Source organism: Typha angustifolia, chromosome 9 (genome assembly GCF_048772165.1).
Source record: "Typha angustifolia cultivar Huaian chromosome 9, ASM4877216v1, whole genome shotgun sequence".
In the NCBI taxonomy this organism is placed as follows: domain Eukaryota; kingdom Viridiplantae; phylum Streptophyta; class Magnoliopsida; order Poales; family Typhaceae; genus Typha; species Typha angustifolia.
In genome coordinates, this window is record NC_133247.1 from 2811784 (window position 1) to 2837142 (window position 25359).

General features: G+C 35.6%; 1 protein-coding gene across 6 annotated transcripts; it reads right to left on the reverse strand.

The window, feature by feature from the left end:
- Positions 1-194: 194 nt before the first annotated feature.
- On the reverse strand, positions 195-23609 carry LOC140767440 (DNA-directed RNA polymerase IV subunit 1). Of its 6 annotated transcripts, none has more exons than XM_073107351.1 (21): positions 23476-23609; positions 23328-23394; positions 22498-22604; positions 21679-21745; positions 21466-21590; positions 19895-20095; positions 19509-19553; positions 19189-19413; positions 18890-19045; positions 13438-13575; positions 10795-12693; positions 8861-9030; positions 8686-8752; positions 8481-8596; positions 5024-5166; positions 3817-4046; positions 3562-3735; positions 3331-3468; positions 1931-2310; positions 1265-1376; positions 195-746 (listed from the first exon to the last, which is right to left on the reverse strand). In XM_073107351.1, exons 3-21 carry the CDS (start codon positions 22579-22581, stop codon positions 582-584), a joined length of 4635 nt encoding a protein of 1544 aa, XP_072963452.1. In that variant the 5' UTR covers positions 22582-22604; positions 23328-23394; positions 23476-23609; the 3' UTR covers positions 195-581. The 6 variants fall into 6 exon arrangements, with proteins under 6 accessions (XP_072963452.1, XP_072963451.1, XP_072963450.1 ...); XM_073107350.1 differs by having other exon boundaries at positions 8695-8752; positions 21679-21799; XM_073107349.1 differs by having other exon boundaries at positions 21679-21799.
- Positions 23610-25359: the final 1750 nt, after the last annotated feature.

The following is a 25359-nucleotide window of genomic DNA, read 5'->3' on the forward strand; positions in this document are numbered from 1 at the left end:
TGGCATTAGTGGTGGGCGAGTAACATGTGTTTCGGTCCATATTTGCTACATGCGATTTATAAAGTGGAATTATCTTGCAAATCATTTTTTTACCAAGGTTGGGTAGGCCAAGGAAATAAATTTATGTATGAAAATAGAGCAAGATACCAGAGTATGGAATCATCAACAATCAAGGAAGAGCTATTTCAGAAAATATGAATTTTTTTATTGCATCACAAGAGCAGCAGACATCTAATGAATCAAAATTTCTGCATACGCAGCTGGTTACCTTCTGAAGCACAACTAACTATTCATCACAGGTTGCAAAAAGAACCCAAAAAATAAAAATAAAATGATGTGTGAATAGCCCCTATACCTTCTTGCCACTTGATTTCATCTCCCCCTACAACCGCAGCCCCTATTACTATAAAACTTTTTACAATTAGAAGACAATTGGAGGGAGGGGAAGGAACCCAAAAAATTGTCTTATTTTCTGATTGATGATGCTGGTTGTTCTTTATGCTATATACATAACCCGACAATTAGTACACTGAGGAGTTATGCGGTGCAGCATACTGGTTCATACCAAATAATTGTACAAGTTATCGCTGGCGTTTAACTTTCTTCTCAAGTAATTGTCTGAGCACAGGTGAGATCTGCTCAGCTGCACCGATAACACATTTGCGGTATGAGAAATCTACTGTCGTTCCATCATTCCTTATTAAAATGAAGCACCGCGTGCCTGGATGGGATGGGCTATGTCCAATCTGTGAGCACAGATGTAGGATTAATCAGATATGTCAACGCTAAGTCAAGTTGCAAGCATGACAAAAATATTAAACAGAAGTGGCGAGTAGAGTGATGGCTGAAGAATTACTAATTGCAATTGCTTAATCTAAACAATATAATAGACAATAATTGACAGATATGCCTCAACAAGTTTAAGCTACTTTTATGATTCAATCCCTTAATTTCCAGTTGGAGACTTGGGGAGGGGGGAGGACATCATTAGCTTTTAACTATCCTATTCTAACAAAACCATAATTCAATGCAGCTAAATATAGGATGAACATAATGTAGATTACATAATGAGATTTTTCCCGATGAAAATTATCTGGTTATCTACTATTGGAAAAAACTAAATGAATGCTGGAGAAATACAATGCTAGCTAGTAGAAGGCAATATGTATTTTCCCTAAACCATAGAAATGAATAGATCAGCAATAATTGTAGCATGTATCTTTAACACTTATAAAAATGAGACCTTTAGCAAAAAGTATATTACCTTGATTTGTTGAACTCCAGTTCCCACCTTTTCATCTCTTTTTGGATGGTATGCTAGAGCTTCAATAATGGATGATTTATCCGCCTCACTAATGTATCCGTCAAATGGGTACCTTTATACAGAGGTAACCCAGTGAAAAATTCTTAATGTTACATTCACCAGTAAGGGCAATAAGTAACATGATAAGAGAATTTCCAAACAATAGCATCATGCTTGACTATCAGTCAAAAACAATAATTTGGACACGACAGAGTACACCTGGAGACTTAAATACCTAATACTATAGCTAATAATTAATACTTCGCAAAATTAAGATCTGAAGGGGGTATCAATAATCCATATTTAATTTATTAGTATTCAGTCTAATTTGTTAGACCTCAAAAGGCAGGTACTTCTTTAAACAATCTGAGGTTTGCAAAAATTAGCTAATTGTCAGAATAACTTCGTCCATTCTTCCAAGAATTATTAATTACACTGAACAATGTCCAGGGGAGAGAAAAGAAAAGGCATTTAAAATCCTGAAAACATGGAGGAAACCAAGTCCCCTTTAAGTTTATATTAGCTCAGGAAGTACCCCCTACTAAGATATATAATGTAGCACATTCACTAAGAATAGCATGACATTGCATAGGGCAAAAGAAGCAAAGAACAAGCAGCAAGACTTACTCGTGCAATATTTTCCGTAAGGTAGTAGACATATCTACAATATTTGCCCATGAACCAACTTTTTCAGCAAAAAATTTTGATTGGAGACCAGATGTTGAGTGTCTGGTTCTCATCCGGACATTGACAGACTGTCCTTTAAATTTACTTGCCAATTTCTTGACAGGATATCTCATTGAATTTTTGTCCACACCATGATCATCAGAAATCAAATGTACATTTGATTCACCTTTAGCGGAAGCATTGGAAGGCATTGATTTGCATTTACTGGAACTACTCTGATTAGTAGATCTACAAGCTACATTATTGTCCTGCTTTGGTTCCTCAACTGTAAGGTTATGCAAGAAACTGTAGACGCTCTTGACTCCCTCAGATTGAGGGTCCTGAAAGATAATGACAAACAATTAGAGATTGAGCTACACTATTGTGTTGAAATATTGTTGCTTTGTATCAAAAGTAGAATCCTATGAAAATCAGCAAAAGAAATAAATCAGAAGGTCAAAGGGCAAGTCTGCTAATCCATCATTTGTCTCATATAAACACCTCCATCTGACACACACACAACCTAAAAGAAAATAAAATCAAGCGGAACCCGCATAAGAAAGCCAAATACAACTTATATACCAAGTTTCAAAACTTGGTATTGAGATTGAAATCGCCCATTAGAAAAAACGATACGTATTGGCTGTATCGGTCGTATCAACTATTTGTATTGAATTGGACCGTTTTTAATTACGTACAATTCTAAATATTATTTAAAATGCAAAAAAATATAAAAATTTATAAAATGTGGCAGAAAAATAAGAAAAATAAATATTAGTCATATATAAAACCTAAAAACTAAAGAAAGAACTCACTCAAAACTATAATAAATTTCAACTTGAATTAGATAAATTTTTATATTTGTATATTATTACTGCAGAACAACATGAAGATAAAGATCTCTCTTCACTGTTTTTCTATAGTAGTAAGAAAAAATTCATCCGAGTTCATCAAAGTTTGGACTAGCCGGAGGGGTTCACCAGATGAGCTCGGTGAAGTCTGAGAGTAAGAGAGTGTGTGTAAAAGATAAAGGGTAAAAACTAAAAATTTAAAAAGAAAGCAATTAATTACATCAATTACTAATGTTTCGTAGGTTAGATATATTTTAGATTCTATCTGAATCTTAAAAAAAATTAATTTCAAGCGATATTATTGTTTTCAACCAATACGGTCGAAACTAACCGAAACTGGCAGGTACAGCCAATCCAACTCAGGATCAGCCAATTTTGGGATCCATATTATATACATGTCATCGTAACAGAAACATACATATATTTCATATATAATTTCAACTTAAACAACTAAAAGAAAATTATGTCATGACCCATCAAATAAACAGTATCAAATGGAGGTCCAAGTACCTTTCCCGAATATATGATCTCAAAAGATCCAGCGGTCCCTACAGGTGCTTCTTTGCCCCAAGCAACTGCATCCAAAGTACCACGAAGATCATCGACAGAACCTTGTTTTGAAGCATTGACAAAGCAACTGCCTGGACTCTGCAGAGATCCCATCAGAGAACTAATAAAAAGAAAATTTTAAGGAAAAATTATTATAAGTTGCATTAAATAAAAAATAAAATAAAAACTCACAGAAAAACATGCTTGACTAAATGGAGATGATATTTGTAATTGATTCCTTTGCTGTTTAAGTCCTCTGAAGCTCAATCCATGAAAATCACCAGTCACTGAAAGGCAGTCTGTAACGGTAAGCAAGTGCTCTCGGCATATATTTCTCCCTATATTAGATGTCGATGACTTCAGGGACTGCAAGTTATATCACATAGTAAAGACTAGCACTTGATACAGGAGATATAATTCCAAAAGAAGACAAAATAAATCACCCACTCTTAGAAAATACTTCCAAGCTGCATCTATCCCATATGTACTACAAATGTCATAAGCACCCTCCGGGTGACTGCGCTCCCAATCGATCAAATCCATCAGTGGGATACAAGCATTTTGGAGAGAGCTCCAGAACTTTCCATGCTTACAATTTTCAGACATAACTTTTAAATAAAGTTCACCAACAGAGTCAGACTGGCATTGAATTTTAACCTGTTTGAATGGCAAAAATCCTGTAGACATGCAAATTGTTGTCACAGAACATTGACAAGTGGAGGTACAAGAAACAGAATTAATATCAAGGATCACATATAAAAAGAGCATCTTTAACACTTATCCTTGTAATCCTTATAAGTTACAAAATGTTAAAATGATAAGTAATATATTTAAAAGTCTTACCTTACTTGATAAGTTACAGAACAGCTAAGTTTGGAAAGCTCACAATACTTGTGAGATAACAATATGACCTTGTCATCCAATTAGAGTCCAAAATAATATTGACACCCTTATATCTTAGCTATTACAAATTTATTCTTCAATAGTCAATTCCTAAAAATATCTCTAAATTTGGGATGACATTTCAAGTCAGATTGAGAACAATGAATTTCTCCGTTTCGTTTTACAAAATTAAGCAAGTCTTGAAGAATGATTTAAAGTGAAAGTGAGTATCATTTATGCGTAAATCATGCATATATACCCTTTAACAATTTATCTCCTACGAAAGTGTAAATTTGGAAAGAAATTCCAAGTCAAAGTGGGATAGAAAAAAGAATTTTCTTATAAAATTTGGAAGGTAACCATGCCATTCAGTGACATCACACTACAACATAACTGGTTGCATGTAAAACCAGCATTTTACAGTATACATGTGACATCATATTATTAAAGTTTCTTTCCCACAATTTCACATTTTTTTAATTACTAAACAAGTAAAACTTCAGTCTACAGAACCGGCAGTGAACCTTTTCCAGGTCAGCATATTTTCTTTTACCTCTCAACAATCAAATCTCAAGAACTGAACTGTTAGCCCATACATATTATTGACAAACCAAACCATCTTATGTACTGAAAATAGTGCATTATAAGTTGCAGCAAATTTTCACATGCTTTTGATTAATATAAAGAATATAAACAACCAAAGTAAGGTAGAAATATCGCAAGAAAAGTTATATGAGCAGCTGAGCATAAGCATGTTAGGTAGAAACAAGACCTTTAATGAGAATTTTAAGAAGAACAGGAATTACTGCATCTTTTATGGTATCCAACTTTGTCATCAACTTAGAAGAGTCAACAGCTACAGAAATACAAAAAGTTTGGTCATGTTCCTTCCGCTCCTGAACTGTTGGGCAAACCCTGCATGTAGTGATAGTTTGTGTTACCTAAAGAGTGTCTTATCAAAAACGCTACAGAAAAACAAAAAATATGGGACAGCAATGGACATTAAGATTGTTAAATTAGTTGAACTTGGTTATAAAATTTCATGTTTACATGAAAAAAAAAATACTATACATGAAAGCTAGGTTAGTTGTGGGCCACAACTTATGGCAAGATGATTTAAACTGCAGATGAACAGAACAGCGCAAAATTGTTGAATGGAAGCAAGATCTTCAGTAAGATTACTACGGGAAGAATGAATAGTGATTTGCAATTTTATGTTACCTAAGTTTCAAAGGACAACTAGAATTTGAGCAAAATGTAATGATGGCTAATACGCAAAAGAAGTCAAAAATATGCTTATCAACTGCTGAACAATGGACCACTGAGAGTGGTGCAAGTGTTACAAGAAGAACAAATAAGAAAATGTGAAATGGCACTTACCTTCGCAGAACAAGCCCCAAAACCTAAAGAGGCAAACTTGAATAACCATCTCTCCAAGAAGAATAACTCGAATCGTGGACGCGGAGACATGCTATAAAGGAACTGACATAAGCTCCTTCGAATAAAAAAAAATATAAGGATTGTCATGCAAATGGGAGTCCAACAATCGGTGTTCTGCCATGCCAACACTTCTGTGTGACATCACAAGACCACTACCCAATGTATCGACCCTACCCAATATAACAGGCAGTTTGGTCAAGCAGGGAAGAAGAGCTGTCATAATTATTTGAATAGGAGAAAAATGCCTGCTGATCCAAATCAGGAATTGACTCTACAGTTTCAATAAGAACCAAGATGAGGATCAGGAGTATGGGAGATTTATCAGTAGTATTATTATTCCCAGACCCCGAGGAAGAAGGATTTCAATGACACAGTGATTACAAAAGAAAGGTGATTAATTGATGCAGATAAGCACATCGTTCATCATTTGGTTGGTTAGGGAAATTCCCTATTCTAGATTTTTTAATAAAACATCAAATTTACTCTAGATTAGAAATATTATTCATACTAATTTGAATCTTATTCCAAACATCAGCTGATAAGCCCAATTACAATTTTACCTTTGATATGACGAAAGTTATTTCACATGTCATATCAAAATCCTCTCATTTCTCCTACCACCCACCTATTTTAGCCCACTTATCCACTCAAATCAAAAGTTTGCATTTTATTTTAATAATAGTTTACATGTGTACTTGTAGGTAAGCAATATACACTTGACATGGGAATTACTTTTGGGAGAAAGACTAAGTTAGCCCACTTTTCTGCTCAAACCAAAAGCTCCTGCTCCATTTTTCCACTCAATTTTAATCATATTTGACATGTGATACTTGAAGGTACGTAATGCATACTTGATATGGGAATTGTTATAGGAAGAAAAACTAGTTTAACCCACTTCACCCACAAATTAAAAGTTCTCACTCAATTTTAATCATATTTGAGATGTGATAGGTATGCAACGCATATCTGTAGGTGCGTAATGCATACTTGTAGGTGTATAATGCATAATTGACATGGGAATTACTTTGGAAGAAAATTTATTTTAGCTCACTTTCCTGTTGGAACCAAAAGTCCTCGCCAATTTTAATCATATTTGACATATGAGACTTGTTCGTATGCAATGCATACTTGACATGAGAATTACTTTAGGAAGAATTTAACTCACTTTCCCACTCAATCCAAAAGTTTCCACTCAATTTTATCATATTTGACATGTGATACGTGTAGGTATGCAATGAGAATAACTAAATGTCAATCTACTCCATAAAGTAGAATAAGGAACACTTTAATTTAAATTTATACATCAAATCAGGAATAATTCTCAGTACGAAGCATATTTGCATCAATTCATAAAAGACAAGCAATTCCTACTACTTTTAGCTTAATTGTATGCCACATCAAAGGTAATTACTACACCACTATTCTAGTTTACAACAAAACACCATATTTCCTACTTTAGGTTAAAGGTACGACTTTAAGAGTAAGAAATGAGAATAACTAAACTATATTTTTCCTTAACCAGCAACAAAACAGAGCCTAAGGTGGCATTTGGATAGTCATTAGCTCCAAAACCCAGTTAGCCAACTCTCATTTCTTAACCTTAAAAATAGGTCCTTAAATAGGTTTAGGAAAACTGGGTGTTTAGTTATAAACTGAGTTAGTGCTGTCATAATTACTTTTGATTTGATATGAAAAGTGGTTCTTAAACTAGAATAAGTGGGTTTAGGAGATATTTCCTTTATAGTGGAGGAAAGAGATATATTATTAATAAGATTTGTGACAAAAGAGAGAGAAGGGTTGAAATGATAGTTGATTAAAATGATGTCTTGTCAAGGGCAAATGGTCATTCGACTTCACTATTAAACTAGTTTGGGGAGAAGTAGGGTAACCATGTTAGTAGAACTCCAACATGATTTAAGAAAAGCCTTGAACCCAATCCAAATGAGGCCTAATTTTTGGAGTCCTTCATTGATGGTTGCGAAGGACTGACTTTTTCAATCCTTTAGACCCAGGTTTTATAGGAGAAAATAAAAGAGAGATTGAGAAATGGAATCATCTACTTTGATTTGTTCTCACTTCTCAATAGCCATGAGATGATCATCTCAAAGTGATCCTTCCATCGACGGATGCTCCTATTACATTTGGAGCCTCTGAAAGAAGACAACTAACTACATAACATCTACATCAATAATTCAAGCATCTATCATTAGTCCAATTGTTTGTAGGAACTACCCATAAAAACGAACTTGGAAAATGGATCTGTTTATCACAAAACATGAGATTACTAATATGCTTGCACATAAGGTATATTATGTTAAGCAAATCCTTGGATACTTGAGGAATTATAATACAATTGAGAATTTGAGATGGAACTAGAACTATGAGAAAGTGAAAGAAGAGGTATTAACATATTGAAGATATCTGCTCAAGGGATTAACATAGCCCCATGTTCCTGCAAATATTGGACCTTAAATACCTGTATATAAATTCAAATGTCATTGGAAGCCAACTTATAAGTTAGCATTAGTTGGCCTTTTGTAATATAGAGAATGCAAAAGTATCATTTGCAGCAGAACACTTCCTCTCATTTAATTCTTCCATATATGAATATCAAGTTGACGACAAATATGTATCCAAATTTTTAGCACCTTATCACAATGACCAATTATGATACTAGCATAGCAGTATATTGAGGGACATGGAGGTAGCATGGTAGATGGCAAAGATACACACAACAAAAGAAGCCTGAAATGTAACCATACAAAAAAAATGGAGCATGGAGAGGTTACTTGTTGGTTATATATAATGCTGGAAGTGCTTCGGAATTTTTTCTCAAACTGTTATAATTTCTCAAAAGCTCCTCTATGACAGATTGCACCTTTAAACCTCTTCTCATCATCTTTTCCTGAATAAAAATAATATAAATATGGTTATAATCTTATAGAAAATACAAGATTTTGAACAACATAGACAAGTAAACAATTTCAGCATTACCTTGCTTACATGAAAATGTGTGATCCAAGGACTAATTTTCACCACTTGAACATCATAACCACCATAACTGAGCATTAAACATAAAAGATGGAAAGAGAATCATTATACTTTAGCTATCCTTGCTAACACCCAACAATCTCAATATAGAAAAAGTAAATGATAGGATAATACTAACAAAATCATGACAGTGTTAACCAAATCAGAGAACAGAACTCTTTCAAGATGATTCTTAACTTCCAAAGCTCCATATTCCAAACCATATCTATATCCTTGTAGCCTCTTAGACAGATATAAAATGCCAGCTTGATTCACAGATGTTCGACCTTTGGCACATTCTAAAACTTCCTGCACATACAAATTTTCATTCAAGCAGTGAGATGGAAAAACAGAACTGATCACAGGCACAAATACACAATTCTGAAGTCAATAATTCAAGGCAGAAAAAAGGCACATGATGTGAAAACTCCTCCAAACATTGTGCAACATGGCAAGACATTTTCAGTAATGTCAATGTGAGATTATGTAAATAGATTATTCAATTATATGTAGGGTAATCTTATAATATTGTTCCACAGAAGCAATTGCTAGAAACAAAGATTTGTACTATTTAGTGGTCTTTCAAGGAAAAAGCATCATATTATGTGCCGCAGCAGATCAACATTTCAACAGGTTACCAAAGGCATGCCAGACTAAGAGGTGACAAATAAGCTAGGTTGGCTTCACTTCAAAAATATCTTTCTTTTTATTTTGGACTTTTTATTCTAAAATAACAGCTAAACATCATAATAACCCAATTCCATAATATAAATATTATTCATCAAAATTTAATCTTATACTACACACTAGCACAATTACTAATTTACTAATTTACTCTTCATGTCTATTGCATCAACTTACTTTATATCAAATTAAAGTATATTCATAATAATTTTATAAAACACAAAACACATTTTCTCATCTTTTCCTTTACTTTATGTCACATCAAAGATAATTATTACACCTTTATTTCAGAATATATGTAAACATAAAAATAATTATTCCTAGAATAAATACCTCATTTTGATAATAACAAAAAAAAAATATCTATTCTAGAATTGACCTTATTTGTAAAATAAACAAGGCCTTAAGCTCAATCAGTTAGAGATCACTTGCTTACCAACAACCTAAGCTATTTGAGCTTAATTGCTCTATTGATAAACAAGTGAAGCTCAAACTAACCTTGGGCCACTAATCTTGGCTAAAATTAGCCATTTATAGGTATCTTATATATAGGTATATGTTATATATAATTCTCATACATAAGAAATTGCCTCCCACCCATGTTGGTAGAACATCTTAGAGGTACCCGTATGCCTTCTTCCAACCATGGCTCCAAAACCCAGTAGAAGAATAGATTTGATTTCCTTCTTTTCAAATTTGAATGGAGTATTTGCGAGAAGTGAGCTGCCAAGATTGAGCTAGCACTACGCCAACTCTCTTAAGGATCAAGATCAACCTTGCCTTATGGGAATTTCGAGTAGAGCTTCCTAAGCCAAGATCATCTCTTAAGATTACACCATGATGCCAAACCATGCGCCAAGAAGGTGTGCAACAGAGATAAGGAGAAAAAATAGAACATTTTGAAGCATACAAAAAAGGTTAAAACAAAAACTGGGAAGCGACAAGCTGCATTATAGGCTATACAGATATGTAATTATGTAACTATATTTAATTTCTCAAGATGCACTACATCTCAGTGCTTAAACTAGCATATATATGTTTAAATTCAAAATGGTAAAATGGACTGTATGAATGCATTTAGATGAATTTCAAGTCAACGATGTGAAATACCATGTATTATAAGAAAGTCTCTGAATGTCTAATCACTTCATTTAGGTAGATAATAGGCTACTAAGTAGACAAGAAGCTAGTATATGTTAGTTACACATGAAATTTGGACAACAGGTAGCAATATTTTCTTAATTTAGAATAGCAAAACACTAATTACTGTGCAATGAACAGTGTATTCTTAATGATTATAGAGTCCTCCTTTCAATTTGACAGCACGGCCTTAATTACTTTGCAAAAGCTGATGTAGTGCATGAAGGAAATAGCAGATAGTAGAACAACCTTTAAGTTCATGAGCGGAGAGGTTTCTAAACTATTCATTGGATGATCTAGACCACCATATGCTGCTTCTGAAATGGAAGAAGCAGCCAATGAACCAACAGGAGCACCTACTGCACTATTACGACTAACATCACCACCATACATGTAACAAGAGTGCAAATCCTCATGAGATGATGCATCAGATACTTCATAAGAGAATTGTACTATTTGTTGCCCATAAGCATTTCTAACTGTTCCATCATATGCAGCATAAAGATCTCGCATGTGAAACATCAGTTTTCGAGTCAATGTTCCAGGAATTTCTGCATTCTCACTAAAGAGATTAGCTCGGCCTGATATTGCATGCAAAAAAGATTCTAATGGGTTCAATCCTTCAAGAAAAGAAGCTTTAATCACAGGAAAAGAACTTTGACCACCTGCACATTCATTGCCATCCTGAGGCATTCGACACTCCAAATCCTTCAGATAATTCCACCAATTGCAGGAAAGCTTGCGAGGAATTCTAAAAGGCAGTTTGCTTGCTGAAAGTTGTAGACCAAGACAAATGCTTTGTTGGACCAGTTTTAACAAGCTGCCTTTGCTTCCAGCATGTATCATTGCCAATAATGAATTATCCTTGCTTACATAGTGCTGCACTATCTTTTGAAGGTCATTAAAGACATCCTTAAATGCAGCAACAGAGACCTGGGTAATATGTGGATTATTTGCCCATAAGTTATAATGACCAATACATGATGGATCTTCACTTTCATCAAAATTCTTTAAGAGAGACTCTATCTTAGGGTCAAGCAAGAGCTGCTTGATTCGGCAGGCATTTTCTGCCTCCTCCAATCCCAAGTAAACTTCTTCAGCCATCTTATTTCGCGAATAATAATCGGAAGACATATATACATCATTAAGTGACACGCTTAACCCTCTCAGTGTAAGGTATTCACAAAGTGTATCCTGCGCAGAGAAGAGTATGTCCAGAGCTTTTCTTCCATAGTGTTTGAACATGATTGAAAAAATACTAGATGTATTGTTCTGTAGCCAAAAGGACATTTCTGAAGAGAAAAGAATTTCCCCGTTACAAATTTGTACATTTCTTGATCCTATACCATAATCCATATCAGGTGGGAGAAGCATGCTAAATAATTGACGACTACTCCAAAGAGGAGTCTGAAGTTTTGGAGATTTAACAATTGAAGGCATGTGCAACTGAGAAGGAAACAGCATTGCCAGCTGTTGCATTTCAAACTTGTTCAGGAAATCTTGAGTCCCTGTTAGAAGATGTGCTGCAGTTAAGCTATCATGAGTTAGTGAGACCAAGCTTCGACCATCTTGTGCATTTAATAATTGCTTGTCTAAATTAACCAACTCTCCAAGCTCTACTCTACAACGAACAGACTGGGGAACATACCCATGCAGACAGTCCCCATCAAAGTCCCCACATAATGGAGCGCAACATAAAGGATTTATTGCAATGACAGACTGAATTGGTAGAACTTTTACAGACAGCGCAATGAGTGAATGCATATGTACAGAAGGAGGCCTGTTTATCAAAACAACATCTCCATCGACCAATGGTCTATAAACTATGTCACCAACCTGAAATTGATTTGTTTTCTGGACATACATAAGCTGACCCTTGCTCCTTGTATAGATCTCATCTTTGGTAAGAAGATGCATGTTGCAACACATATTCAGCTTGTCTAAGTTGTAAGGATTAACATGCTCACCCAGAAACAAGCTTTCTGCTAAATCTGGTGGAATGCCGATTTCATCTAAGCGTATCTTTGGGTCACCAACCATAGTCATGCGGAATGCATTATCTGTCCTTTTGCTAAGCATGATTTCTTTCAGCCATTTCAATCCAGATACACCTGATGGAGACTCCCCATTTGACATACTAGAATGTAACTGCAAGAAAGCTATAATGATGTATGAATTGAACATGCATGAATAGCTAGTGACCTTAATAAAAGTGTGCATAAGATATAGATTTACCAACATGGAACTATGCATGAAGATCAAATGCCACAGTAAGAAATGACCAAGAAATTCCTTCAGAAAATTACTTTTAAGCATAATCTGCCAAGTATATGAGTCTTTATTTTGTTTCCATGGTAAGCTAATATGAAGGATTTATACAAGCTTAATGGAAGTCCTAAGGTCTTAATTGCAAACTGGAGAATTCAACACCATACAATGTCATAAAGTTTGTGGGTGGTAGAGGCACCGCTAAATTGGGCACAGAAATTCTAATTGATAAAACCAATCCTGTTCCTTCATACGCAAGCGCAATAGAATTGACTTAATGAATGCTAAGCCTATACAGTGAAATATTAAGTCTGTAACAATGAAACAAACAAGGTTCTATTTCTCATCCAAAGTCACAAGATTATTCAAGAAAAAACTACCAAAGATGTTATAGAATGCTGTTCTTAAAATAATAATAATAATAATAATAATAATAATAATAATAATAATAACAATAAAGTACTCATAATGCATGCTCTGAACTAATGAATTAGTAGCCTTTGAGGGAAAGTTAACAGACAACATTCCATGATAATATAAATATTTATGACTGAAATGTATAATTAGAATGAGCACCTGCCTGAATGCCTACATGAAGAGTGACAGAAATGTTAATTCGCATACCTTGGATGCTTTTAGGCAATCCATCACTCGGTTTGTAACATATGCACTTGCCAAAGCTCTAAACTGCTGATGCTGACGAAACTCATCAATCCTTCTGCTTATATCAAGAACTCTTCTATAGGATTTGGTCCGTTCATCCTATTCCAACATGGAAAAAAACAAACATTCCATGACAAGAGAAACAAAGAAGGCCATAATACTACAGAACCATATTTATAGGTATGTTATAAATAAAAACATGTATCATCACTGGCTGTGCCACAAGCACGTGCCATTCCAACCATCGTCTGACATGACAAGGTATATGACGCGGCACTTGCCGGCTGTGCCGCAAGAGGGAAAAAAAAAGATGAGGGAGACTACTCACCTTCACCCTTCGCCGCTCCCTGCCGACCTCGACGTCGCCGTTTGTTGCGGTCTCATCGCCCCTGAGCTCGAGCTGCCAATCCCTGAATCCGCAACTTAAGTTTTTATTTCACCCGATCCGATCCGACCCGACCCGAACCGCCACTCCTTCCTCGTTAGTCTAATAGGGGATCTTGTCGTGTGTGATTGGCGGCTCGAGCTTAGGGGTGACGATAAGGTTGGCAAGGAGCGACGTCGGCTAGTCGACGGTGAGCAATGAGCGACAAAGCTACTAGGAGGGGTGCTACGGCACCCCTCGTGCCACATGCCGGTACACCGCTAGCACTGTAAGTGCTGACCGGCATGCCCCGTACTGGTCGGCTGCCCCATGATGATCGACACGACCATCGTTGACATGTATGTTTTGTGGTGTCTCGTTTCTACCAACAGAGAAACATTAACAAATTGGAAATGTGAAACAGCAAGACATGTGAGGGAGTTGGAGACCATCTGGAGTGCAAGAGATAAGCTCTTACATGCGAGTATGGGCTGGGCTTTCCTAGTTGACAATGGACTTTGTTTTGGCATTCTGGTTTTCCTATAAATACCAATAGAATCACGTCTGGATTAAGTTGAGAAAGACTTTCTAAGGTTCTTAGTAATAGATCTAGAGAGCAAGAGGGTATTTCGTTTGAGTGACCCTAAGAGAAAGCTTAAGAGCTGTAATCCTTATTGTCCATATTGGATTTTTCTCCGCTCTCCCAATGGAGGCCGCTACATAAAAAGTGGTATTAGAGCTTCGGGTTAGAGGGTCAATCTTACGTTTACAATGAGACGGCGACTACGAAGTACGAGATTGAGAAGTTCAAGGGGAAGAACTTATCACTTTGGCAAAGAAAGATGAAAGATCTGATGATCCAACAACAATTTCATAAGGCGATGAACAGAAAAGACAAAAAGCTTGACACCATGTAGGACGCTAACTGGGATGTGATAGATGAGAAAGTAGCAAGCGCTATCCATTTCAATCTCACCTACGCCATTCACAATGTCATGAACCTTGAGAAAGTCGTGAATATTTGGACAAAACTTGCAAGTTTGAATATAGGTAAGAATATTACCAAAAGATTGTATGTCAAGAAACAACTGCATGGTATGCAGATGAAGAATAACTCAGATCTGTTACAGTATATAAATGCTCATAGCATGCTAGTCTCACAGCTACTAAGCCTTGGTGGTAAATTGGAGGAGGAAGATACAGTGATACTATTGCTAGTGTTGCTTCCATTATTCTATGACCATCTGAAAACAAGTCAAGTATGGGAAGGGCACATGAAACTCAAAGAAGTCACTAGTGCGCTTATCTCTCATGAAAAGATAAAGAAAGACATTGTCATCTCCTAGGCAAATGGACTTATTGCCAAGGCAAAATCAAGAGGCAGAAGGAAAGGCTAGTTGAGAGGAAGCCAGGCCATAAGGAATGATGTATAATGTCACTTTTGTCATAAATGGGACACTACAAGAATCAGTGTGAGGAGTTCGAAAAGCTTCTCACGCAGAAAAAGATTGAGGGGAAGAAGTCCCAAGATTTGGCTAGTATTGCCAAAGGAAAGTCATATAACAGTGCGGTAGATGTAGATTTGCTTACAGTCAGTTCTAGCAGTAACTTCTTGGCAGAGTCATGGATCTTGGACTTCGGCTGTTCTTATCACATGTAGTTAAATAAGGAGTGGTTTGACACCTACAGATCCCATGATAAAGGTACAATCGTAATGGGGAACGATGCAATTCGCAAGGTCATTGGAATAGACTATCAGAATCAAGATGTTTAATGGCGTTGAAAGGGTTCTGAGTGAATTTTAGACACATCCCTAACCTTAGAATGAATCTGATATCACTCGACACCGTAGATACTCAAGGCTTTGACTGCACAGGAAAGGATAGAGTGATGCCGATCACTAGGGGAAAATAGTGGTGATGAAATGGCAGAAATTCAGAATCATGTATAAGTTGATCAGGAACACAATTGTAGGAGGAGTAGCTATCTCAAAACCTATAGAGTCAAGCATAGATGACACCAAGCTCTAGCATATGTGACTCGACCATATCGACGAGCGTGGTATGTTGGAACTTCATAGGAGGAACTTGCTGAAGGGTGTCATGTCTTGCAAGATGGACTTCTAAAAAATTTTCATGTATAGTAAGCAGCATAGAGTTCGTTTCCAGCCAGGATCCCATACTAGCACTGGTGTTCTCGATTACATCCACTCAGATGTCAGGGGGCCAATGATAGTAGCATCTCACATTGGCACCCACTACTTCATGACTTCCATTGATAACTTCTCCAAAAAAGTATGGGTTTTATTCATGAAGCATAAGTCAAAAGTTTTCAGTATCTTTAAGAAATAGAAGGCACCGGATGAAAACCAAATTGGGAGGAAGATTTGGTACCTGATGATTGATAATGGTACTGAATACAAGCAGTAGTTGTTCATAGACTTTTGTGAAATAGAAGGCATTACTCATCATTTCACAGTGAAGGTCACCTCAAAGACATTTTGGCCGAAAATACCATAGCCATACTTAAGAGTAAAACACTAGGAAAAGGCTATTAACATAGCTAGCTTCATCATAAATTACTCTTCATCGTCAGCCATCAATTTTAAGATCCATCAAATCTTAAATTTTTTCTGTTGTCCTGCTTATGTTCATATTCAGAACACTCCAAATTAGAGTGTAAAAATCTAAGAAATGCGCCTTCTTAGGTTTTGAGAAAGGAGTAAAAGGGTACAGATTATGAGATCCAATTTCACAGAAGAAGTGGTCAATAGAGACATTGCCTTTCATGAAGCCTATCTGTTGAATCATAATGATTCAGATGCTACAACAGGAAGGTCAAAGAATAAACTGTCAATCGAGCTGAAGCTTGATGCGAAGAGTTCCCCAGTGAAGAGGGTGATATGTTAGCACATGCACAACGACAAGAAGACCAACAGACAGTTGTCAGAGACAGAAAAATAAACTCCTAAGGCACCAGTTCAGTGTGGCTTTGAAGAGTAGTGAGTTTTGCCTTAGTAACCGGCAATTGAGCCAGTCCCGAAAAAGAAAATGGTTGGTGGCAATGACAAAAGAAATGGAGTCTCTCAAGAAGACAGCATATGGGAATTGGTGAAATTGCATAAGGGCAAGGAGGCAGTCAGATGCAAGTGGGTTTACCGTTAAAAAAAGGCCTTGTCTGAAAAAGGAGAAAAGTACAAAGGGCAGTTAGTGGCAAAGGGTTAATCACAAAAAAGAGGGTATCGACTACAACGAAATCTTCTCACCAGTTGTGAAGCACACCTTTATTCGGATAATCTTTGCCATGGTGAGAATGCAGAATATGGAGTTAGAGTAGTTAGATGTGAAGACGACATTCCTCCATGGTGATTTGAAAAAACAGATCTATACGGACCAATGAGAAGGATTCAAGGAATTAAGAAAAGACTTATGTCTATTAAAGAGATCATTATATGACTTAAGGCAGTTTCGACAATGGTACACAAGGTTTGACACTTCATGATGACGCACGGGTACACTCATTATGAGTATGATTGTTGTGTTTAGTTTAGAGTTCTACCTAAGGTTCACATAACTTGTTTCCTCTATATGTGGATGACAAGTTAATTGTTGCAAAGAGTAAGCAAGAGGTTATGAAATTGAAATCAATGTTGAGCAATGAGTTCAATATGAAAAATCTTAGTGCTGCAAAGAAGATCCTAGGCATAGAAATTCATCGTGACAGAAGGGCTGGAAAACTAAGGTTAACCCAAACATGTTATCTTGAAAAGGTGTTAGAAAGGTTTGGTTTGACAGATGCAAAACCTGTAACCATACCATTTGTTGCACATTCCAAATTATCTTCTTTGTTATGCCCTACTACAGATGAAGAAATTGAGTACATGTCGAAAGTGCCATCTGCAAATGCAATTGGGTGTCTTATGTATTTCATGGAGTGTATAAGACCACATTTTCTAATGCAGTCAGTGTGGTTTGCAAATATATGGCAGATCCATGACAGGAGCATTGGTAAGTGGATCCTTAGATACCTATTAAGCACACATGACTTAGCTATCCAGTTTGATCAGAGGGGAACCTCAGAAGAAGTTGCAGGTTATGTGGATGCAGATTATGCAGGAGATCTGGAATATTGATGACAGGTTATGTGTCTACACTCTACATTAGCCAGTGGCCCAATTTGCTGGAAGTCTACTCTGCACGATACATCGCTTACAGAAGTAACAGAAGAAGTTGTTTGGCTTAAAGAATTGGTTAGTGAGCTCAAGAACAATTAAGAGAGTAATACCTTGCAATGTGATAGTCAAGAGTGCGATTCATTTGGCCAAGAATCAGGTGTATAGTGAGAGAACAAAGCATATCGATGTGTGCTACCACTGAATTAGAGAGTGGATCAAGGTGGAGTTATTTCCTTGGTAAAGATTCACAGATGAAAATGCTTCTGATATGTTGACAATGTTGTTTAAAGGGATAAGTTTCAAGCATTGCTTGGATTTAGTCCATGTCAATTCTCACTAAATCCTCCCAATAGTGGTGCATTCCTACCGGCGAGTAGAATGCAGGTGGGGAACCTAGACTCAGGTACTAGACAGAGACATACTCATGTTTGTTCTTCAGGATGGCTTATGTAGAAACAAGCCAAGATGGAGTTTATCGTGTTGTGTCTCGTTTCTGCCAACAGCAAGAAACCGAAAAATCAGAAATGTGAAGCAGTAGGACATATGAGGGAGTTGGAGACCATCTTGAGCACAAGAGATAAGCGGTTACACACGAGTATGGGCTGGGTGTTCCTACTTGACAATGGCATCTATTCTGGCATTCTGTTTTTCCTATAAACACCAATAGAAGCTCATGTCTTGGATTAAAATGAGAAAGGCTTTCTAAAGTTCTTCTTAGTGATAGATCTAGAGAGCAAGAGGGTTTTGTGTCTGAGTGACCCTAAGAAAAAGCTTGAGAGTTGTAATCCCTATTGCCCATGGTGGATTTTTTTTTCCTCTATCCAATGAAGCCTGCTGCAGAAAAATGTATAAGGTAAAAGATAGAACCAGCTTACAAAAGTTAACTGTGGACCATCTGCATGCACATGAGATGTTTCCACCATGCGATGGCAATTAGGCGTAACAGGGAGGCAAGAAAGGAACAGTAACTCCCTCTTTGAAACAAATTTCTTGATGAATTCTGGATCAAGTTGTTTCAACATGTGAAAGGCCTGCGAAAAGAAATAAACATAAAAACAGAAACAGCAGTACATAAGAAGAGTACGAAAAAGGAGAAACAGATAAAAATGGAAAGAAATTACAGAACTTAGTCTACAACCTAGTGAACTTCACCATCATGGTAAGGTAATGTTACCTGGTAAGGTGTTAAGTTCATTCTTTTATTGTGTTCTTGCTGCTGTTGATTATTTGGGACGAAGTCCCAAAAATCTTGTGGTAATACTTCATAGAAGCTTTTATTCTGGATATTCTTCGGCAGCTTGTCATTAGCTTCTGCAATTATTGAAAGGCTCCTATTTCCCAGCATGTCTTTTGAGGAGATCTTAAACCTGATTGAAGGGTACCTGTTAGGGCCACTCCCCTGTTCAGGAAACAGAGAATGTTTCTAATATCAGGAACAAAAGGTGGTCTTGTAGATGGCTACTTGACTTTCAGAAAGTGAGCATATGCACTTACAACACAATACTTGCAAGTAGCTTGATTATCCGTCCTTGTCGATTTCTTCAATGGCGTAATTCATGCATTAGAACAGGATAAAACAAACATTAGCAAAATGCAGATGCTTGTTGAATGTTAATGATTTAGTTTCAAACACAAAAGTTTTAACCAAAATCAATTCAATAAAATGGATATATCACAATATTTATAATTTAAAATACCAGGATAATGACCTTCACTACTCCAGTTTGGTGGCTTTGGCCAACAAAAGAATAGATAATAGCACACAACAATATGGAACTATGAGTTGGGATATGTATTAATTAAGTTGTCTATAATATAAGGCTTTGACAGAACTTTACCACAAAGTGAAAGCCACCAATCATAATGGATCAGGAAGTTACCTTTCCAACCTTCATGCATTTCCTCAAGTAGCATATACGAACTTTAGTGCCTTGGACAAGAACACTTCTAGCTGGGACTAACAGTTTTGATCTGCATAGTTTCAGCAATTTTTTATGAAATCCATTGATTTTCTTCCCACCAGCCTTCAATATGTAAACATCTCGCCTTGTTGATTTGTCATTTAGTTCTAAAATAAAACCCTACATAAATAGATGGCAAAAACTCAAAAGATTCTCCAGAGGCTACAGCGAGGGGTAAATTAGAGCACAAAATACAAAAAAAAAGATGAACTTAGACCATTAGAAACATGCATAACTGAACAAGGGTTATGCAAGATAGGAAAACAAAAGCAGATAAAACCAGAATATAAAGCAGACAGATGCAAAAGAGTCCCCTCTAAAGCAGGACAGATATTCACAGGGAGACTCCACGAATTGGACAAATAAACTGTAATTATGCTCAATTATACATAAGAGTAAAGCATGAGAATGAATTCATAAGGCCTAATCTTGGAAACAGTGAATGGATCCTAAATCCAAACAGAGCTAGCCAATTAGAGGGAAAGTGATTTAATTTATCATTTGCATTGAAGGCTTGCTTCCGGTTGTTATTGTTTTAATACAAGAGATTCTGATGTCTGACTTGATACATGGGATAGAACATACATTGAATGAATAATGCAAAATAGTATAAAGAAATATAAATGACATACTTTAAAGAACATACACCTAGGAGAAAAGAATGACAGTCAACCCGCTGTAATATATCATATTGGAGAAGTTCTCTATCGGAGTATAGCACTGATAAGAGGTGGACGGATGAAATTGATGTATCATAAATTTGGCTTTGGCTCCTTTAAAAGCAAAAGCTCTTTAGCTAGACTTTTTAGTCGTGAAAAACCAGAAAATTATTATACCAAAGAAAAAGAATATTAAAAAAATAGATCAATGTATTTGGATAGGTAAAAGGTTACCTCTTCATTTAGATGTAAAATATGGTGATAAAAGCACTACTTAAGGCCTCGTTTACTTTAGGAATAAGGTCAATTCTGAAATAGGTATTCCTCTTTGTTATTTTCAAAATGAAGTTTTTTAGAATCTTTATTTTAGAAATAACTATTCTTATATTCACTTCTATTTTGAAATAAAAATGTAATAATTACCTTTGATGTAATATAAAGTGAAAAAAATAATAAAATTTATTTTTTATTTTTTACAAAATTACCATAAATACCCTTCGATTTGATATAAAATAAGTTGATAAAATATATACTAAGGACAAAGGTTAGCATGTGTGATATAAAATATAATTTTGATGAATAATATTTATATTCTATAATAGAGTTATTATGATGTTTAGCTATTATTTTGAAATAAGGAGTTATATTCCAAAATAAGAAAAAAAAAATATTTCTGAAGTAAATAGAGGCTAAGTCTTTTGATATAATGCAGAAAAGATGCATCTTCAATTCATTCATATACATAATAAAATGCAGCAGAACATATAGCATGCATAAATGATAGTACCCCAGTGTTTCACTTAATGTTCAGATATAATTGAGATTCCTGACCTCCATATCTGTGTCATGCTTAATGGTCAAGCATCCAGGGCAGATCTGATTCAAAATCTGAACAATTTCTGCAATAAAATATGGATGATAAATTGTAGCCGGCAACTTGATAACTCCAAAATGACCTGATCACATAGCAAAGTCACATGTCATATGCTATAATTGGAAAGAACGCAAGTACTTAAGCTAATAATATTCAATTCACACGCTCACCATCGCAGTCTTTCACAGTCTTGCTTCCGCATGTTGCACATTGAGAGGAACCATTTGGTAAGCCTAACTTAGGATTAGTCAGATCATTCATTTCTACAATGCTCGCATTACTTAACTTTTCCTAAAACAATTTTGACAGAACCCATCGTATTAATAGAAGTAACTAAATGTGAAAGAAGAAAAGGAATTCAAGTATCATCCTGAGCTATCTAAATTCTTTACTATGCTATACAAGCCAAAATGATGAAATTTACCAAAGCTGGGGATTGCATTTTGTAACTAATCCTCATAGTGTTATGTGATCATTGTATCTGATAGAAACAAACTACATCTGATATTTGTGAAGAAGTATTGCGTATAAGTTATTTCTTAATCCAGAGATTCTAAGAAAGCATAAGGTAGAAATACATGACCAGAGATCTCTCACCTTTCAAAGACTGATCATTCTTTCTATGCCAATTACTAGTTTGAGCAATGTTCAACACAAATGCTCAAAAAATACTTTAAGACAAGTTTAATTAATTAGTGGGTCTATTTACATGAAAAAAAAAAACCCTTAAGTTTTGGTAATAGCAATATTAGGCTTTTGGAAATTGCAAACGTCCATTTCTAAACAAAATGCACAATTTAATATAATAGAGTACACACAATTTACAAAAGAGGTGTGCACAAGAACCTAATCTTGCTATTACCAAATAAGATATCTACAAAAGCATGTTGCAAAGACAGATGGAACAATACACTATAAAGAAAAAAGCTCTATCATGCAAGTTGTAGCCTCAAAAGAACAGCACTAATGTAAGGTAGAGAAATGCTTACTATGTCACCATTATTCATCAGGTCAAACTTTATGCCGGTTAAGTACCCACATGGCACCATCTGCTCATCCGCCTCACCAGCCATGCCGGGAACCGAACTTCAATTCCCTACATGTAAAAAGTTAGCAGTTTGGATCGTAAAATTTATAACAGAAGAAGCACATTAGACGGTACCTATATTAGAACTTTAGAAGGGAATGAAAACCATGTACAGGGGAAAGAAATTGAATGGAAGTATTAAATTGCAATACAATCAGAATGACAAGAGGGAGTTTATTAAAGAAGCAAGTTACAGGATCATGGATAATATAAGTAACAGTGACCATAAAATTGATATTAACTGGCAAGTTTTCGATTTTTTACCCAAAAAAAAATGCGCGAGTGGTTGCAATGAAAATGAATTGGCAGAGGAGCAAGTAAAAGAATCAAAACTTTTAGTTTCAACACAATACGATATTGACAATAAAATGAACTGTTCAACCTGATCATACGATACGGCATTACAATCACGAGTAAAAAACTTTACATGACAAACACAAAACAGCAAGACTAACGTATGAAAACAGCCAATCCGCATAAGGCGTGAATGCCCCAGGTCGTGAAACATCAAAAGGGAATCAAATTCTTGTAACCCACAAGCAATGCAGCACCCACATTGAGCCCACCCCACACCAAACAATCCCAAACGCACTTAAAAACAAGAGCTCAGGAACCAAGAAACGCAGGCAGCAAGAAACCCCACTTGGAGAACAGAAACAATCGAGAAAAACGGAAAGAACCGAAGATCAAGAAACCAAACGGCGAAGGGGATAAAGGAGACAGCTTTCTTACCCCCCAAAAATCCTTCCTTTCACCTTTCTTCTCGAACAGAAGAGACGGGAGCTGCAAACGCTTTCCCCTGAAAAGCGAACGAGATACTAAGAAGGAGAAGAAAAGGAGATACTTTTTAAAGATCGAGAAGGGGGGACAAAGGCAATACACAAAACAACGAGACGCAAGAGACCAAGTTCTCCAGGAAGAAGAGAGAGAAAACCAAAGGAGAGTTCTACTAAGAAGAGGCGAGAGAAGGGGGAGAAGACAGAGCCGGGAACAGGCCGCAAGGATTCTCCCAACAACTCTCTCTCTCTCTCTCCTCTTTTTATTTCGTGGGCTTTTTTTCATATATACCCTTTAGAAAATCCTTTATTTAGATATTTAAATAATTTAAATATAAAACGATAAATATATTCTTATTTAATTTTTATACATTTTTCTTAGTTTTATTGAATTATTGTTAGATTTAACTTGAAAAATATATTGTTAAGAGACATATATAAAAAAATATTAATTTTAGAGTGGCATACAAATAAATAAATAAAAATTTAAGAGTACATAATAAAAAAACACTTTTATTTCCTTTTTTCTCTCCGAGAATACTATAAGACTCATTTCATTATCATCCAATTCTCTTTTCCATTTTTTTAAATTGGTAGGCAACTTTGCAAATAACTCCCTAAATTTTAATATAGATGTAATTAAAAGGTAAACTTTATCCGATATAGATGTAATTAACCGTTCTGAAAATCTTTTCTATAAATAAATATCCTGAATCGCAACCTTATCAAAAGAAAAATATAAAACATTCTGATAACATAATTCATCTAATGAGGGGTTATAAGAAAAGAATAGATTTACAAATATCTAAGAGGGAGGAGTGTTTACATAATAAACTCTAAGGCAGGTGGTTATTGGCAAAAGTGCAAAACAAAACCATATAATGTACTTCTTCGGAAACCGAAACACCGCATTCACTCGGGCGCGAGAAGTGGCTCAATTAAAAGGGTCCCATATTGGTCCTTATTTACGGACGCACCACTAACTCTTCGACCCATCAATGTCACAGTGCCATTAATTGCGGGACAGCACTAAATTCTAAAGTGCCGTGTAGGATTTTATATGCGGACGCCGTTTTATGGTGACGAGATAATGAGATATAGCCGTATAGGGGGGAGAGAAGCAAAGTATGCGGTCTCTTGGTGTTCGCGTATTCGTGTTTATTCTATAGAAGGACCGGCTTAATCAAACACAGTACAATAATACTTTTTAATATTATATACTTAGATTATGATATAAAGCTCGCAGTGTAATTGTCTTATTTTAAGCTTGAATTAAAATTAAGTTAATTAGATTATTAGGTTCGAAATTAATTTCACAGAACTCCTCGATTAAAACGAGAATGGTGTCATATTTTGGGTTGTGCGAAAGGTGGTAGGTGACTATCGTGTCGGTTGTGTCCGTATACGAGATTATTATTAAAATAAGGAGCAATTTCCACTAAAATCCAGTATGGTCTCGTTTTCTATCGCTCCACCTAATTTTGGATTTTCTTCTGCAGGAATTGATTTGACTCTTTTCTTCAACCAAAGTACTTCTGCTTGGCTTTTCCCAATAGAAAGTGATATATGTTTTCTATTACTAATTTATCCCTTCCTAAAACATAAATACTACTCCTTTCATAAATAACTGTATCTAATATTTATTTATTTTTCTTTTTATCATGCATTAAGACTAGATAATGATCAAATAAAATGCCAATTCTTTATAAATACAAAGGCAATTTGCTTTAGTAAATTTTACAAAATATATTAAATCGATTACTTTAAATTTTAACTAACTATTATTATGGCATCACTATTAAGTTGCCCATCTAAGTCATCGTGCCGTCAAACTAATCTAGTAAATAATTTTTTAAGCTTAGAATAAATCTTATAACCTCCTTAGTCATGGTTAGAGGAGAGTTAAATAACATTTTTTGTTATTTCTTCTACTAGTTTTTCATCTCTAAAATTTTATTTACCATTATCCTCTCCACGTACTATTATTA